The 16,809-nt window shown below is 39.7% G+C and overlaps 1 protein-coding gene across 16 annotated transcripts in view; it reads right to left on the minus strand.

Moving 5' to 3' along the window:
• Window positions 1-16,809, minus strand: part of PHACTR4 (phosphatase and actin regulator 4) — a 152,048-nt gene that overhangs the window by 16,299 nt on the left and 118,940 nt on the right. For 6 of the 16 annotated variants that reach the window (XM_082347743.1, XM_082347741.1, XM_082347742.1 and 3 more), the window contains 6 exons: window positions 14,130-14,153; window positions 12,996-13,166; window positions 12,276-12,356; window positions 6,254-6,418; window positions 5,347-5,742; window positions 970-1,573 (listed from right to left, as the gene is read on the minus strand). In XM_082347743.1, coding sequence (XP_082203869.1) covers window positions 970-1,573; window positions 5,347-5,742; window positions 6,254-6,418; window positions 12,276-12,356; window positions 12,996-13,166; window positions 14,130-14,153 — 1,441 coding nt within the window. Of the gene's footprint in view, window positions 1-969; window positions 1,574-5,346; window positions 5,743-6,253; window positions 6,419-12,275; window positions 12,357-12,995; window positions 13,167-14,125; window positions 14,154-16,809 lie in introns of all 16 variants that reach the window. The other 10 variants (XM_082347736.1, XM_082347735.1, XM_082347729.1 and 7 more) reach the window with 2 other exon arrangements.

Below are 16,809 nucleotides of genomic sequence, written 5' to 3' on the forward strand. Positions count from 1 at the left end.
GGAAGATACTCAATAAAAATATTTAACCCATTTCCTAAACCAAGGAAGCAAAGAGAAGTAAGGATGAAAACTAACTTCTTTGCTTTACGCTCTGGAGGCATAAAACTATGACTTAGTCTATTTCAAATTCCTAAACTGTCTCTTTCCAGGATGCAAAATAAATAATACCAGGAAGTACAAAAGATTATGGCAAAAAAACCAAAAAGTAGGATACTGCAACAGCTCTATAACAATTCTTTTAGTTATTAAGACAAATTTCCAACTTGTCAAGAAGTGTTAATCTTCAGTCACAATTCGTCTGAATTTTAAAAAGACAGACAAAATAGGTATAAGTACCAATGCTACTGTGAACAGATTGAGTGTTTGGGGACAGATGAGGGAGAGAAAAGATGAGCAGTTTCAGTCTGTGGGGCTGGAATACTGAGCTATCTTTCAGAGCTCCCTTCTTTTTCTCTAGGCTTCTCTCTGTCCCTCCCTACTACCAGGTTCTGTGCCAGGCACTGGAGCTTTCAGATTTGTCTAATTTCATTCTCGCAAGCCTATGAGGTAGGTATTGTTTCTGTTTACAGGTTAGACAACTAAAGAGCAGGAAGATTAAGTAACATACACTACTGCACGCTAGTAAATAAGAGGCAGAGCTGGGATTTGAACCCACAGCTATCTTACTCCAAGGTCAACGTTCTTAAGCACCATGTTACACTGCTTCCCGTATATCATATAAAAATACATAGTGATTTTAATTTTCAAGTACAGAAGTTTATAATTTTTGTATCATCATGGAAATTTCTGCCATGGAAACAATGTTATAGAAATCAGGAGAGTAAAAGTTCAAATTCAAGAACATGTCCTATGTGTTGAGTATTCTTCTTAATTTAAATTTATTCACATTTTCTCTCTATAAGTAAGTTTTTCCAAGAAGGGCTAGCTAGAGTAAAGAGGGAACAAGAAGCAAGCTTTAAAGGCACTCACACTTTCAGCATTTCAATAGTGATGGGAAGTGACCTGGTCCGACCCAGGGTACTGCTGTCCTCAGAAAAGTTGTCACTGTTCTCGAAGAGCAATGAATGAGCTCTATGAGAGCCTTCCAAGGGAGGAGTGACGGGGAGTGGGCTGGTCAGGGCCTGCTGGATTCGGATATGCAGTGGGACTGGGGGAAGCCTAGAGGGTACATGGGGCTCCCCAAAGCTGTGGTCCAACATCCTCTTGGGTACTTCCCTTTTCTGACTTTCCTGCTGGGGAACCTCCTGGGGTAGGTCTAAGGAAGGTGGAAACTCAATTTCTGGCACAACTTGAAAAGTCTTAGTAGGGAATGGAGGGGACCGAGGGGGTTCTGGAGGTATATGAGTAGGCAGTGGGGGGGATGGGGCGGTAGGGGGGATCATCGGCAGGGGTTCGGAGCCCACAGAGCATGTGCTCTTCTCTTTCTGATCACTTGGTGCTTTTGTGGTGGTGGCAGTGGCAGCAGCAGACTCTGAGGTGGGTACCAAGGTTGATGGAATGCCTCTCTTAGGCGGTAAAGGTGGGGACAGCTTTGATAACAACGTACCACTGTTTATTGCTTGGGATAGTTCAGCTGGAAAAGAGAAAGCAACACCTCAATTTAAGATGTCTTTACAGTGCTTTGAGGGGCCAGCCCAGGGCCTAGAATTAGAGTTGAGCTCAGTCTTAATCTTTCGGGCAAATTATACCATTTCATGGCTTTGCCATTCCCTAGCTATCTCATCCGGAAACAAAATTAATATTTAAATATCTAGAAGGCCTAATAAATGTACAGAGGTGTAGGAAGACCACTACCTTAATACTCTGATGAGAAACTGCTCACTTCTTTACTATGATAATAGACATGACAACTTTTTATGACTTGATCTTGGTGTAGATAAAGTTAATATGAAAAAAACCAAAAAAAATGTGGCTATTAAGTTCTTTTGTCTAACAGTACTCCATTAAAAAATTTAAACATGTAGATTGAAACAAAAAAAAAAACACTATCAGGCATTGTTACCATATACTGATAAATAATGATATCTAGCTATCTCAGCACTTTATTATTAAACTATCATTGATATCTTGGATTTTTATAGCAAACGCAGAGGCCTTTGAAGAAAGCAAGGTGCTTTTCTGTCCTTGACTTCATATTCTTCTTATACAAGAGATCATCTTTACCATTTTACAGAAGCAAAAACTGAGGCCACAGAAGTTACGTGACTTGCCCAAGATCATACTACAAACTGGTAAGGACTCAGCTAGTTCCCGGGACTCATTATGAGGCTCCATCGTCTGGATCCCACTGACTTTGTTTTTTATTAATGTCCACACCTCTTCTTGTCCTTTATGTCCAATCTGCCATCTCCACTCTTCACTACGCTATGGGCTCCTTGACAACAGGGCACCCGTTGTCTCTATCAGCATATTCACAGGGTGGGGCACAGTGCCTGGCACATAGTGGGTCCTCAATACATGTTTACTAGATGAGAGGACCCTACCCTGTATCATGACAGTATATATCCCTATGTGATCCCCCAAAGCCCACAACGTCTCAGGTGTTGATTCCACAAAGTCCCTTTGGAGAGTTCCAAATGGCTTTTAAGAAGTGGATCAACGCATCACAAAAGGTCAACCTTGCAAAATAATTAAATAGTAGTTCTCTCGGTTACCAACCTCCAACCCTCTACCCAAACCCCTCACTTGTTTTCAAAGGTTTTATATGTCTTACCTAGAGAGCAACACTTCAAGTTTCCCTAAATTAAAAATTTAACTGCACTAAATCCCATTCCATTGGCAGCATTCAAAGTAAAAGTCTAGCTAATCTGATAATGCTTTAATGTCACTCTTTATAAGTAAAATTTTAGAAGGTCCTTCTAGAAAAATACTGCATACACATATAAAAAAGGATTCGAAAAATGTGAATTTCAGGATCAATAAAAGATCTTTTTTGGTAGACTGGATTTTTGCTGTCTGTCTAAGAGTAGTGGTTAGCTATTCCGTCTACAACAAAACCCACCCCTGACAAGACCAAATTTGAGTATTTTAACATTTGAATTGATAAAGTAAATTACCTTTGGTAATTTAAGGAAAACATATACCTGAAAAGTAAAGGAAATGACCTCTGGTACACATACCCTCTGGTACAAATACCCAATGGCATTTGGCTGTAGTTCCGTGGGAAAGATGCCAAAATGTTCATTGGAGGGGTTACAAATTCCCTTCATCTGTTCAGTTATTTATGGTGGTCCTTCCTTAGTCCCAACACTACTAATTCGTCCTAATACTATTATGCCCGTTAGTAGACATAGCAATGTCTAAACATTGGTTTCTAAATGTTTGGGTTTTGTGGACCAGTACTATTAAAAAGATTCTCAACCAATCTCAGGTGTCAATTTTTATTATTTTCAACTAAGGCTTCTTTTTTTTCTGGCCAAGCCGCGTGGCTTGTGGGATCTTAGTTCCCAGCCAGGGATTGAACCCAGGTTCCCAGCAGTGGAAACATGGCACCCTAACCACTGGACTGCCAGTGAATTCCCTCAACTAAGGCTTGATATTCAGTAAACCACTTATGAACATAACCCCTGCATGGAAGAAATGGTCTTTTAACACCAAAGAATTAGGAAGGTCCATAATTTCAGAATAAAGGATAGTCCTTTTTTTTTTTTTTTTTTTTGGGGCTGTGTTGTACAGCTTGTGGGATCTCAGTTCCTCGACCAGGGATTAAACCCAGGCCACGGCAGTGAAAGCTCGGAATCCTAACTATTAGGCCAGCAGGGAACTCCCTAAAGGATAGTTCTTTAAATCAAGTCTACTTAACCTTAATAAAAAACTCTGTGAACTATCCTATTTTTCTTTTTCTGCCGAGGACCACTTGTGGACTGATGTTGGTCCCTCAGTCACAGGGCCTATTGCTTTGGGCTGTTCATCTGAGGCCAAGACTGGCCTCTGCAGTTTAGCCCAGGATACAGTACACATATTATCATTTTTTAATGTTGTCTTACCCTGAAAAGGGTGGAGTACTACTGGTTTAGAGCAGTGGTTCCCGATGTGTGGTCCCCATACACGGAGAATCAGCATCATCTGGGAACTCATCAGAAATGCAAATTCTCAGGCACTACCCCAGACTTCCTGAATTAGAAACTCTAAGGGCAGAGCCCAGCGCTCTGTGTTTTAACAAGCCCTCCAGGTGACCATGATGAGAACCCCTGTCTAGACAACAGTTTGAGAACACAAGTATACAGGACAGAGGTCTGTACTCCAGAGTTGAAAAGGCTGTGCTTGGTTTCTATCTTTCACTAACTGCAACCTGAGTCAATCACAACTTCTTCACATTCTTATTGCCCTAACTATATAATAGATAAGATAGATAAAACTTCACAAGGAGGTTTTGAAAATAAGTATATGAAAGCTCCTCACTCCTCAGAGATAAGTCAACACAGCACTATCCACCCAAGGTAGTGAAAATAATAATAATAACCTTCATCCTGTTTTTATCAAGCTCCTCCAACCTGCTATAGTCACAATGAATTCTAAGCCTGTTTTTCAAGGTTCTAGTCACTCCATACAATTTGGTTAATTAGCCATCTGATGAGCACACTTTTTGTTTCTCCAATCATTAACAAAAACTTTAAGCAGTACTAAGCCTAGTATCATTTTTCTTGAAAAACTACCTTTTTTCCTCTCTTCCCTTTCTTAAAAATTCCTCTAAATTTATATAAGGAAAACTGACCTAAATATAATATAATATATTCAGGTAAGTATAAAAAATTTACTAAACCAATAAAAAGTTACTGGTTATCTTCCCTGCTTTCATTCTTCCACCATTTATTTTATTAAGAGTAGCATTCTTAACTCTCCTGAGACAAAACATGATTTTATCAGGATAATTTAAATATCTTTACAGTTCCCCATGAATGTACTACGCCCGACACTGAATCACAAGTTACACTGGCACCTATACAATCACCTTTTCATCTACTGGATTTATGCTGAAGGAAGGCATTGGCAGTTTAAAGTAGGTTAAAAAAAAAACCCTTTTCTCCAAGCAGGTCAAACCCATTGTGGTCTTCACATGTACAGTCCCCCAACTACAAACAGTAGTTCAGAAACATTGTTTTAGGAAAGTAAATATTAATCCCCCAAAACTTGAACCTAATTTTAGTGATATTTGACACCACTCTGTTTCCATTTATAGCCATCTGCCTCATTTTCAAGGCTTTTTTCTATATTGAGGGCATTCAGAGGGACAAGCTATGGAGAACTCTCTCACAGACCAAATCAATATTGTACCAGCTATCCAATAAAACAACAGTCTAAAACCAAGCCAAACCCCAAACAATGGAAATCTAAAGACTTACTTACCAATGACGGGGTTGCTATTTCTGTGAGCTGGTTTAGGGGGAGGGATAGGGGGCTGCTTGGCAGGGACTGTATGAGTGAGGCTTGGGGTAGCAGTAGTGTTAGTGCTGGCAGGAGAAGCAGGCAGAGTCCTGGGTGCTTGGGAAGGGGGGACAGAGGAATTAACACTTTTTGCTGGGTTCGTGGCAGCCGTGGTGGCAGCAGGTGCTGTGGTGATGGCAGTGGTGGACGTGGAGGAGAGTGGTCTTGCCGTGCTGCCAGAGGAAGTGGCATCCTTTGCGTGCCCTTCATTTGCTTCGTGAGAAGAGGACAAGTGTCTTTTAGGGGGAAGTAAAGGCTGTTTGGGTACATTCTCAGGAATGGACTCTGCTTCAGAATTAGGCTGGCTTCCAGTTGAGCCTGTGTAATAACAGATGTGATTTAAAAGGAAAGAGTTACAAGACAGACTGAAAAAAGCTAACACAACCATAGCTTATGGTCAACTCCATCCATTATTTAATGTATAGATTGGTTTACGGACAAAGTTTTCCAACCTCAACATACTTAAGGTATATGACACTCTCTCAATCATAAGAGAGGCTTGTTATGGTAGTGATTCTTCATACAAGAGCCAGGCAACTGGACACAGAGTCCCTTGGGTGGAGGAGGAGGAATGTGCAGCTTGAAAAAGTCCTACAGTTATCTGATATTTAACATCCTCTTCCGTCCTTGAGAATCACACATTTAGGTATTTTGTGAATACAAGAATGAGGGGAGAAATTCTACTTAAAGTGGCAACTAGGTGAGGAACTGCTAGAGGAGAACAGAAGTCCCTCTGGATTTTATTTCTCCCCTGGCTCTTGTAAACCTCTGAAGTAAATTAGAATGACTGATCCATGGCTCTTAAACTAAAAAATTCAGAGTTAATTACCTAGTCGCTTCTTTGGGTCCTCTTCTGGAATAGGCTTCTTAAGATTTGCTATTCTTCTTGGTTCTTCCTCTACTTGGACTGGACTAGAAGATCTGGCGCTCCCTATGGGGGTGGTATGGCCATTCTTTAACGTGGCATGGCTCAGCTTCCCTGGGTCCTCACCACCTGCAAGGTCCAAAAGAAAGAGCAAACTGATGGACTGGGTGTGGTCAGGTAGGGAGAAGAGTTGGCAATTTCTAACCTTTCTTATCCCCTTTATCCAACCCTCTTCCTGTTTTAGCTTATTATTTAGATCTAAATTATTTAGATTTTATAGTAGTAATGAAAATAAGTAATTCTTTTTCCAATAAACATTTGATTGTCTATTATGTGCCGGGTGCCTTGCTACATGAATAAGACAGATTTATTTCACACAAATAATTACAATGCTAAATGTTAAGAGCTATTATGAGTGAAGTGCTATGGTACAAACGAAGAAGCAATTTTCTTGGGGGTGGGAATGGGGTTAGAAAAGCTTCACAGAAAGTGGTAGCTAAACTGAGTCTTAAAGGAGGAGTAGGAGCCTGCCACTCGATGACAAGATGAGGAAAGACCATGTAGGAAGAAGGAATAGCATGTATGAAGGTGTGAAATTATTCGACATGTTTAGGAACTGACAATTAGTTTGTCCTGGCAGGAGAACAGGACACATAAGAAAAAGTTAATAGGAATGGAAAGGCAAGCAAGAGCCAGGCTATGAAGGGTACCAAGCACCATGTAAAAGAGCCTGGACTGAATCCTGTAGGAAACAGGAAGCCAAAGAATTAAAGTAGGAGAGAGATATGATCTGCTCTGTCTTTTAGAAAGTTAATTCTGAGAGCTGTGAGAAGGATGGATTAGGCAGTGATTGAAATAGGAAAACTAATAATGAGCAGAATGTAGCTGAGACATAGCAGAGGGTGTCTGAGGGCATTAGGAGTGGACAGCAAGGGGGAGAACTGATAGACACATCAAAGGTAAAACACGGTACACATGATGAATCCCTATAAGCTAAACTGCAGGAATGACCACTAGGCTGCAGGCTTTGGGATGACCACTCATTGCTATTAAACTTTTAGGCAAGATCCTTTTATGGAGGAATTTGACAAGTGTTCCCAGTTACTGCTGAGGTTTCCTTTGGAGGAGAGAACTGAAACACTGAGGTTAGAGACTGAAAACTGTCTCACCTCCTAGTGTCATGGGAACTGGAACTATTTGCTCTCTAGTTACTCTCTTTGTTTTCCATAGGGAGACACTCTTCATTTTAGTGTCTCTTGAGTTAGTTCCTTGAGTTCTCATAGACCAGACTCCCTCACCCCAACCCACCACTTCCTACTAAGAGATTAGACAGTATCATTCTTCATACAGTCTCAGAAAGAGGTGGAGCTTGGGCTAAAAGTAGTAGAAGTCTAAGGCAAATGAGCACTGAATGAAAAATGTACTTCTAAAGTGAAAGTATTCTGACAACTATTTTTTAAATTTTAAAACAGACGAAGGGGCAAGATGACAACTATGCAAATGTTGTAAGTTACTGCTTATGTTAATATAGCGCACCTTTAACAAAAACAGGACTTTCTAGAACATAAAGCAATGAATCATTTCAAAGCCCCTTTCTTTTTTAAAAAAAATTTATTTTATTTATTTATTTTTGGCAGCATTGGGTCTTTGTTGCTGCGCACGGGCTTTCTCTAGTTGTGGCGAGCGGGGGCTACTCTTTTGTTGAGGTGCTCAGGTTTCTCATTGCAGGGGCTTCTCCTGCTGCGAAGCACGGGCTCTAGGCACACAGGCTTCTGTAGTTGTGGCACGCGGGCTCAGTAGTTGTGGCTTGCGGGCTCTAGAGCGCAGGCTCAGTAGTTGTGGTGCACGGGCTTAGTTGCTCAGTGGCATGTGGAATCTTCCTGGACCAGGGCTCGAACCCATGTCCCCTGCACTGACAGGCGGATTCTTAACCACCGCGCCACCAGGGAAGCCCAAAGCCCCTACTTTCAAAAAACATACAGTGAAAGGTAAAGACACATTACTAATTAGTTTCTACTCAGCACATACCAGCAAAAGTGATCAGTCATCTTGCAAGTTACTTAATCAGGATTGTCTACTTTGAAGTAAAACTTCTTATATATACATATATTTTTAAAAAAATAAATTCATTTATTTATTTTTAGCTGCGTTGGGTCTTTGTTGCCGTGCACGGGCTTTCTCTAGTTGCAGCGAGCTGGGGCTACTCTTCATTGTGGTGCGCGGGCTTCTCATTGCAGTGGCTTCTCTTGTTGCTGAGCACGAGCTCTAGGTGCATGGGCTTCAGTAGTTGTGACATGTGGGCTTCAGTAGTTGTGGCACGTGGACTCAATAGTTGTGGCTTGCGGGCTTTGGAGCGCAGGCTCAATAGTCGTGGTACACGGGCTCAGTTGCTCCACGGCATGTGGGATCTTCCTGGACCAGGGCTCGAACCCGTGTCCCCTGCATTGGCAGGTGGATTCTTAACCACTGTGCCACCAGGGAAGTCCCAAACTTCTTATGTTTAATGCAAAGGGTTTGTGCTAAATGCTAACAGAATAAAATAGAATTAGAATCTGGCCTCAACATCTATGGGTGCCTCTCAACTCCCAACTCAGAAAATCCATTACATATTTTATAATATAGTCAAGTCAGAACCATAATCAAGCCAAAAGCCATCTCTGAGTATGAAAAGAACTGCAAGGTTCAAATACTGCTTTTAGCCTAAACTGGAGATATGTAAGCCAGGCTGTGAGGCCCATCTCTTAGTTTCTTCTTTTTTTAAAAAAAAATTTATTTATTTATTTTTGTCTGTGTTGGGTCTTCGTTGCTGCATGCGGGCTTTCTCTAGTTGCAGCTAGCGGGGGCTACTCTTAGTTGCGGCACGCGGGCTTCTCATTGCGGTGGCTTCTCTTGTTGTGGAGCATGGGCTCTAGGCACGCGGGCTTCAGTAGTTGTGGCACGCAGGCTCAGTACTCTTGTCTTGTGGGCTCTAGAGTGCAGGCTCAGTAGCTGTGGCTCAAGGGCTTAGCTGCTCCGCAGCAAGTGGGATCTTTCCGGGCCAGGGATCGAACCCATGTCCCCTGCATTGGCAGGCGGATTCTCAACCACTGTGCGGCCAGGGGAGTCCTCTTAGTTTCTTCTTACAGAGTACAGTTTAGGTCAGTTCTCTGGTTGGCAGAGGGACATCTTGTCCAATGGCTACAATTCACTTAGCAATTGGACCTCTGAGCTTGCTTCTAAGCTGAAAACAACCTGGATCAAGAGCCAATAGGAAGCATATGGCAAAAAAGACTGAATGAAGGTGAAAAACAAGAAAGAAGTAATGTATGGGGTTTGGTGAGTGAGCAAGAAAGGTGAGAGGTAGGAGAGGGCATGGGGTGAGGAATGGCTATTATCAAAAAACAATGGCCAAAGGCGTTGCAACAGAGGCATTATAACTGCAGTTACCCACCTAAATACCTAGAAGTTTTTGTGTCCTACTGTAAAAAACAAATAGACTCATGAAAATTTAGAAAATTTAGAAAAATAGAAAGAAAAAAATCCCCTACATTCCCATTCCAACATCCAGAAATAACCAATGCTAATAATATTTTAGTATTTTTCCTTCAAGCTTGTTTTTTCTACTTAAGCTTTTATATAGTTGAGACAATAAATACATAATTTAATTAAACTTTGCAAATAAGCAATACATTCAAATGGTTCAAAACCTAAACAGTATAGTATTTCATCGGTTTGGTTCCTTTCTTCCACCAACCAAAGGATATATTTTTAAAACTTGGCTTTCATATTTTGTCTCACGCTAAGTAACTCTAATGTAAAGAGAAATGAAATGCAACCAGTGTACTACAGCCTTACTCTTCTGATAAGCTGCTTCATAAAAGTCACACATTAGAGAAAGTCCTGACATTATTAAACCAGCAGTGAGTGCTGAAATACCAAAACATAATCTTTATGACAGACAAACGAGAAAGATTAGGGCAGCAATATGGGCCTGGAGACAAATTTGGTATTTAAAAAAAAAAAAAAAAGGAAATGACAGTACTGCAGCTAGCACAAAGCTGAGGATGTACAAAGAGACAGAGAATGGGTGCCCTAAGGATCCTTCACCAACCACTCAACTGCAATTCCAGAGTTAAAGACCGCAGCCAGATAAGGTAGGTACTTGGAAGGAAGGGTGAAGGAAGCTTTTTTTATTCCTCAGCAAGCAAATGGACTTTAATACAGAAAATTAGGCGGTAATTATTGGAAGGGGTTTACCCCCTAAGCTGAGATTCCTTAAACAAAAAAATCAATTATTCTCATTTATGTTTTAATATTTTTTTCTTCATTAGATATTTTCATTCCCACAAAAAATATATGCACATTTATATGCAATAAAGGGGTGGGGGAGTGGGGAGGTACAAACTACTGGGTGTAAGATAGGCTCAAGGATGTATTGTACAACACGGGGAATATAGCCAATATTTTGTAATAACTGTAAATGGAAAGTAATCTTTAAAAATTATACAAAAAATGCCTTCTTAAAATAAATCAAATATAGATGGTATGCCACAGAATTCCATAGAAATATCTTATCATTATTCAGTATTTTTCATTGTCAAGTTTAATACCAGTAGAGAAAAATGTACAAAATAGAAATGTAAATTTCAAAGACATATTACAAGGAAAACACTTGTGTGATCATCATGGACATTAGGAAATAAAATGTTTTCAGAGCTCTGAAGCCTCTCTCTCTCCCTAGTTACAGCCCTTTCCTTCCCCCACAAAGCAATCAATCACTCTCCTAACTCTTAAGATAATCCTTGCTTTGTGTTATTATAGTTTAACCACATAAGCATGCATCTCCAAACAGGTTTTCCTTTTTCTTTTTTTTTCTGTTTTGAAGGCATTTATTTCAACAGTTTATTCATTAAAACCTCCGGAGCTTTAGTCCAAAAAGTTAGTTTCCATTTTCTTTTGATAATCAGGAGAATCAACCCACTTTTCTAAACAATCACTTTTTTAGATCATTTACTGAGAGAAAGTATCTTTTAAAAGCATGTTTGGAGTGAATCTGTAAGCAAAAATTAGTAAAAAGGCAAGAAGAACTTTTTATTCCTCAGCTCAATCTCAACTCAAGTTTAACTTTTAATTATTTCCTATCTTGTAAGAGTCATTGCTGCCATTAGGCCTTTCTTTGTGAGGTGGCCAGTTTTCTCCTTAACATAGTTCACTAAACTCATTTTTTTTTTTTCCAAACATTGTTTTTTCTTCACACTTATAGAAATGATACAATATATATTCTTTCATGACTGACTTCAATTGCTCAGTATTACTTATGACATTCATATTAAAGCATGTAGGTGTAGTTTGCATTGCTGTATAATATTTCATTTTATCAATGTGTCACAAATTATGTATATATTTTACTATTGATGGACATTTGGGTTGTTTCCAATTTTGCTCTACTGTTAATAAATATTGCTGCTATGAGTGTATTTATACATATCTCCTGATACACATGTATACATATTTTTGTTGGGTATATACCAAAGACTGCACAAAGGTTTACATATCTCCAGCTTTCAAAGATTATGCTAAACTTTTTTTCAAGGTGATTCTTCCACTTTAACACTTCCACCAATAGGTGTATGTGAATTCCACTTATTTCATACCCTCATCTGATTAATTTTAGGTTTTCTAGTTTATACGTAGAGCTATTTTATTTTGGTTTTAATTTGTATCCCTTAATTACTAATGAAGTAAAAAACCCACCTTTTTGTTTATTGGGCATTTGTATGTACTCTTCAGTGAACTGTCTGTTCAATGCTTTTGCAGACTTTTCTACCACATTGCCTTTTTCTTTTCTAACAGAAGTTATAAAAATATATATTCTAGATGCATGAACAGTTTTTTTAAGCCCCCTTCCCTCTCAACAACAGCAATAATAAAGAAAGAAAATTCAAATACTTTGTCAGAACCAAAGACCAAGTGTACAGAGACAGGCATATGCTATTTGCAAACTCACCCTGCTCAGAGTCTTCCAACAGAACCCCTCTTTTAACCAGCTCTTCTCTCGGTTTTCGCATAGATATTTTTCGCTCTAAAACTAACATTAAATTGGAAAACAACACTCAGAAATGTGGCAGATAAAATTCACCTCCTTAGGTAAAAGAATAAAGTGATTCAATTTTCTATTCTTAGGAAAGAAAAGAACACAAAAACTAACTTTGAATTTAAAAACTTAATTTCATTCACAACCTGTGCTATTGGGAAAATATCAATTCCAAAAAGAACTCTCCTTTCATAAGTTTAGCTTTTCCTTTTTTTTAATTTTTGGCCTGCCACCTGGGCCCTTGGCAATGAGAGCGAGGAGTCCTAACCCACTGGACCGCCAGAGAATTCCCTCCTTTTTTAATGGAAATCGCAATAATAAGATATTTATGGATGAACTTCTTCTGGGAGGAAGTGGCCAGAATAGAAAAAAAGAGGCGTCTTATATCTGCTGTAGTTCAGGAGCTCCATTCACCACTCAATTGATAAACATTAACCCCATCAAAATACCAACCTAGGAATGAGGATATAGTATATATGGCTTAGTGAGTGACCACTTGTCTTTTTAATTAAAAGATTCAATTCCCTTTTCAAACAGGGGGTTATAGAAACTTGGGAAGAGAATGAAAAAGTTAGGTACTTCCAATGGGGAACTCTCTAACTCAGAACATATATTTAAATCTTAACATCTCACCTTCTGATGTCTCTTTGAATTTATCGCTTTTTTTTTTCCGCCATTTCCAGGGCTTGAAGATCTTGCCAAAGCCTGAGAACTTGCTCTTCCTTTTGGTAGGAGGTGTTGTGTCTCCTGCTTCCACACTGTCCATGACCATGCCTGGGTCTGCAATGGGCTGACCTGCTTCTTCTGTTGCATGGTGAGAGGGAGAAAGGGAAGAGAACAGCCAATTTATTATTTCAGCACAATCTTGAAAATGTCCCTTCCCCTCTCTTCCTGTGGTAGTTGGAAAGGATCAGAGCAATGATAAAATAATCATGCAGACAGACTCCTTGACATCACATGGACACCAAACTTCAAAATCCATAACAGATAAACTACTAAGGAGGAAAAGGAACCAAACGGAGCTGACATCATTTTAGGACAAAAATTCAATGAGATGATCATAACCAGCTCAAATCTCTTAAAGGCACACACACGCACAAATGCGGATATCTTCCCAATGTGCATGAGATCTTGCCCCAATGTAGGCTATTGCTGTTGCTATGCTCATCCTCTTGGCATGGGGGAAGGCCTGTCCCAGCTAACACCACTATCTCTTGTGTCATTGAAGCAGAGAATTCTACCATCGGTGAGTGAGTCATTATTCTCTGTTAAACACTGCCCTCTCGCTGCCCTCCTTTTCCAGGATATAAATAGCTCAGGGAGGGGGGTAACACTTAAGTATTAACACCTTACTTGTATATGTTATCAGATTATTTTCTCCCTTCGCAAAAAAGACCTTAGGTAGTTTTGGAGTATTGGAAGGGGCTTGGGGGGCGGGGTGGGGCAGGGGTATTAGACAGTGCTTCAAAATAAAGGAAAACTTTCTTGAAAGTAGAGATGAGATTTCAGTTTGCTTATTACAATATTGCTTTAGGGACAATCCTGATTCTAAAGATTTGACAAGAAACATAACTGACATGATAAATGTGCAGGATTGAAATGAAAGGCCATGAGTCCCTCATAATGACCACACATGCAGGGTTTAGTGAGTGAGCTTTAGTGGCAGAGAAAGGAGCAGCCAAGACTCGGCCAAGAATAATAAAAAAAAGCAGGAAGGCAACAAAAAAAGCAGGAAGGCAACACAATACAACTTTGCACTCCACCTACTGTCCCAGCGTTCTTTGGAGAAGTCTAGAGGAGAAGAAAAAAAAGAGTCATGTGGAATAACAATCCTGGAATTAAATTGGGACCTTTACTTTATAGAAATACATCAAGGACCACATACTGTATAATCACATGTAATAAGTTAACATGTTTATTGTAAACAATTTCACATTTGAAGCAAATAATGCATTTGGAGGTGGGGGGGACAAAAGGGGAAAATATATACACTAAAAAAAAAATCTCTTTTAATTCAATAGATATTTTTTCATAAGAGAAAATACACAATCAACAAGCATTAATTTTTTTAAAGAAACACTTGACAAATTCAATCTTTTTTCAGTTGATAGATGCTGAGTCTAGGGAAGTCCGTTGATAAAGGTAAGATTTACACAACAGTAATTATCAGAGCGACTGCAGCAATGGCTGCTGATGCATTACTTTGCTATGCCTAAGATGACATAGGCAAAACAGGGGTCTGGTTCCTGAAGTGCAACAGATGAAGATGACAGAGGAGAGTGACTCTTTTCTTTACTTGAGGGCACCTTGGGTCTCAACTACTTTAATTCTTTACATGAAATGCAGTAGAACATGGTTATAACATTGGATCATATTTTTAAAGTTTAGTTGCTAGAGACTTAGAATAACTCCTGTCCTAACAATTTCCCCTCAATGGTACCCTGGGATGGACCGCCAAGAGTGGCACTAGCGTGAACACATGGTACTGTTTTTAGGAGTGAGTGCGTTAACTAAGACAGTATTCTACCAATTATGGAATGTCAATGAGACCTGGACACATTTCAGAGCATTCACGATATCATAACATTGATATTTAACATATGTTAAGGATAACACTTTCAGAAATGGAGCTAAGTAACATAAGCTGTTCATTCTCAAATAGTAGCCTTCCTTACAGAGACAAGGAAGGACTGAAATTTTAAATCTCTTGGTAACCCACCCACTGAGTGAAATTCACTGAGTTCCAAAAGACACACAGGAAAATGCCTGTTTGGTTAAAAGTAATAGGGAAGATAATATAAAAAACCAAAACCCAAACCAAAACAAACAAAACCCCAAACTAACAGTATGAAAGTAAAGGTTATTAGTGCTATGTGATGCTTTTACAAAGAAAAATAGCCAAAAACTTTAGGAATGTTAGGTGGTAACATATTCACAGAAAAGTTCCTGTCTGTGAAGTCCTAAAATGAAATATATCCAATCTAGCCTGCTTCCACTATCTTCTTGGATATCTAATCACCTTCTAAAGTAGGATTTAATTCAACCCTTTTAGTTCTTCATTATACTGAACAACATATTTATGTGTCCTCTTTCTCTTATACATTCAAAACAAGAAAATCATGATATCCTTTCAAGCATATTTATGCCTGCTAGCATATGAACTCAAAATAAGTTCAGTTTATATTATGTCACAGTGTGTGTGGAAAATACCAAAAGCTTACAATAAAAATGAATGCATCTGCCATCAAGGCACTGAATACAAAAAGCAAAGAGAGCAGTACTTTTTTTTTTTGATGCTTTATGAAAATGTGTTTAATCTTCATGTCCATAAAACTTTTAGAAACTGGTATGCCTCTTGCAGTGAGGTTCAGCCACACCCAGTCCTGACCCAGTTATCATCCCAAATTCATTCATTCCTATTCTTATATTCTCACATTCTCCTTTCCTTCCCCTTCTCCCCTCCTCACTTTCACGACAAACAGAACATTATTTCCATGGCACCCAAATATGTTCCAAATACTTGGAATCAGCTCAGTTGCCTTTTCAAAACACAGAATCTCCAGGAGCTGGGACCTAGAAATCTGTTTTTAAAAAATTTCCCAGGCAATTCTTATGATTAGTCAGCTTGTTAAATGCAATTCCAGATTACTATCTGGAAAACTTTTGCATGTTAAAAGAGACAGAGGCAGACATTCTCTGCACGTAACCTAATTCTTTCTTCCTTCCTTCTTTCTTTCCTTCCTTCCTTCCTCCTTCCCTCCCTCCCTTCCTTCCTTCCTCCTTCCCTCCCTCCCTCCCTCCCTTCCTTTCTTCCCTTCTTTCTTTCTTTCTTTCTTTCTTTTTGGCTGCGTTGGGTCTTCATTGATATGTGCGGGCTTTCTCTAGTTGCAGCAAGCGGGGGCTACTCTTCGTTGCAGTGCATGGGCTTCTCATTGCGGTGGCTTCTCTTGTTGTGGAGCATGGGCTCTAAGTACTTGGGCTTCAGTAGTTGCAGCATGCGGGCTCAGTAGTTGCGGCATGCAGGTCGCTTCAGTAGCTGTGGCGCACGGGCTTAGTTGCTCCGCGGCATGTGGGATATTCCCGGACCAGGGATCGAACCTGTATCCCCTGCATTGGCAGGCGGATTCTTAACCACTGAGCCACGAGGGAAGTCTCTATTTATTTTTTGATGTGGACCATTTTTGAAGTCTTTATTGAATTTGTTACAATATGGCTTCTGTTTTATGTTTTGGTTTTTTGGCCAAGAGGCATGTGGGATCTTAGCTCCCTGACCAGGGATGGAACACGTACCCCCTGCATTGAAAGGCAAAGTCTCAACCACTGGACCACCAGGGAAGTCCCTATTATTTTTTTAAAAAATATTAATTAATTTATTTATTTATATGGCTATGTTGGGTCTTAGTTGCGGCACGTGGGATCTTTGTTGCGGCATGTGGGATCTTTTGTT

The sequence above is a fragment of the Balaenoptera borealis genome, assembly GCF_965194805.1.
Source record: "Balaenoptera borealis genome assembly, chromosome: 1".
NCBI classification, from domain to species: Eukaryota; Metazoa; Chordata; class Mammalia; order Artiodactyla; family Balaenopteridae; genus Balaenoptera; species Balaenoptera borealis.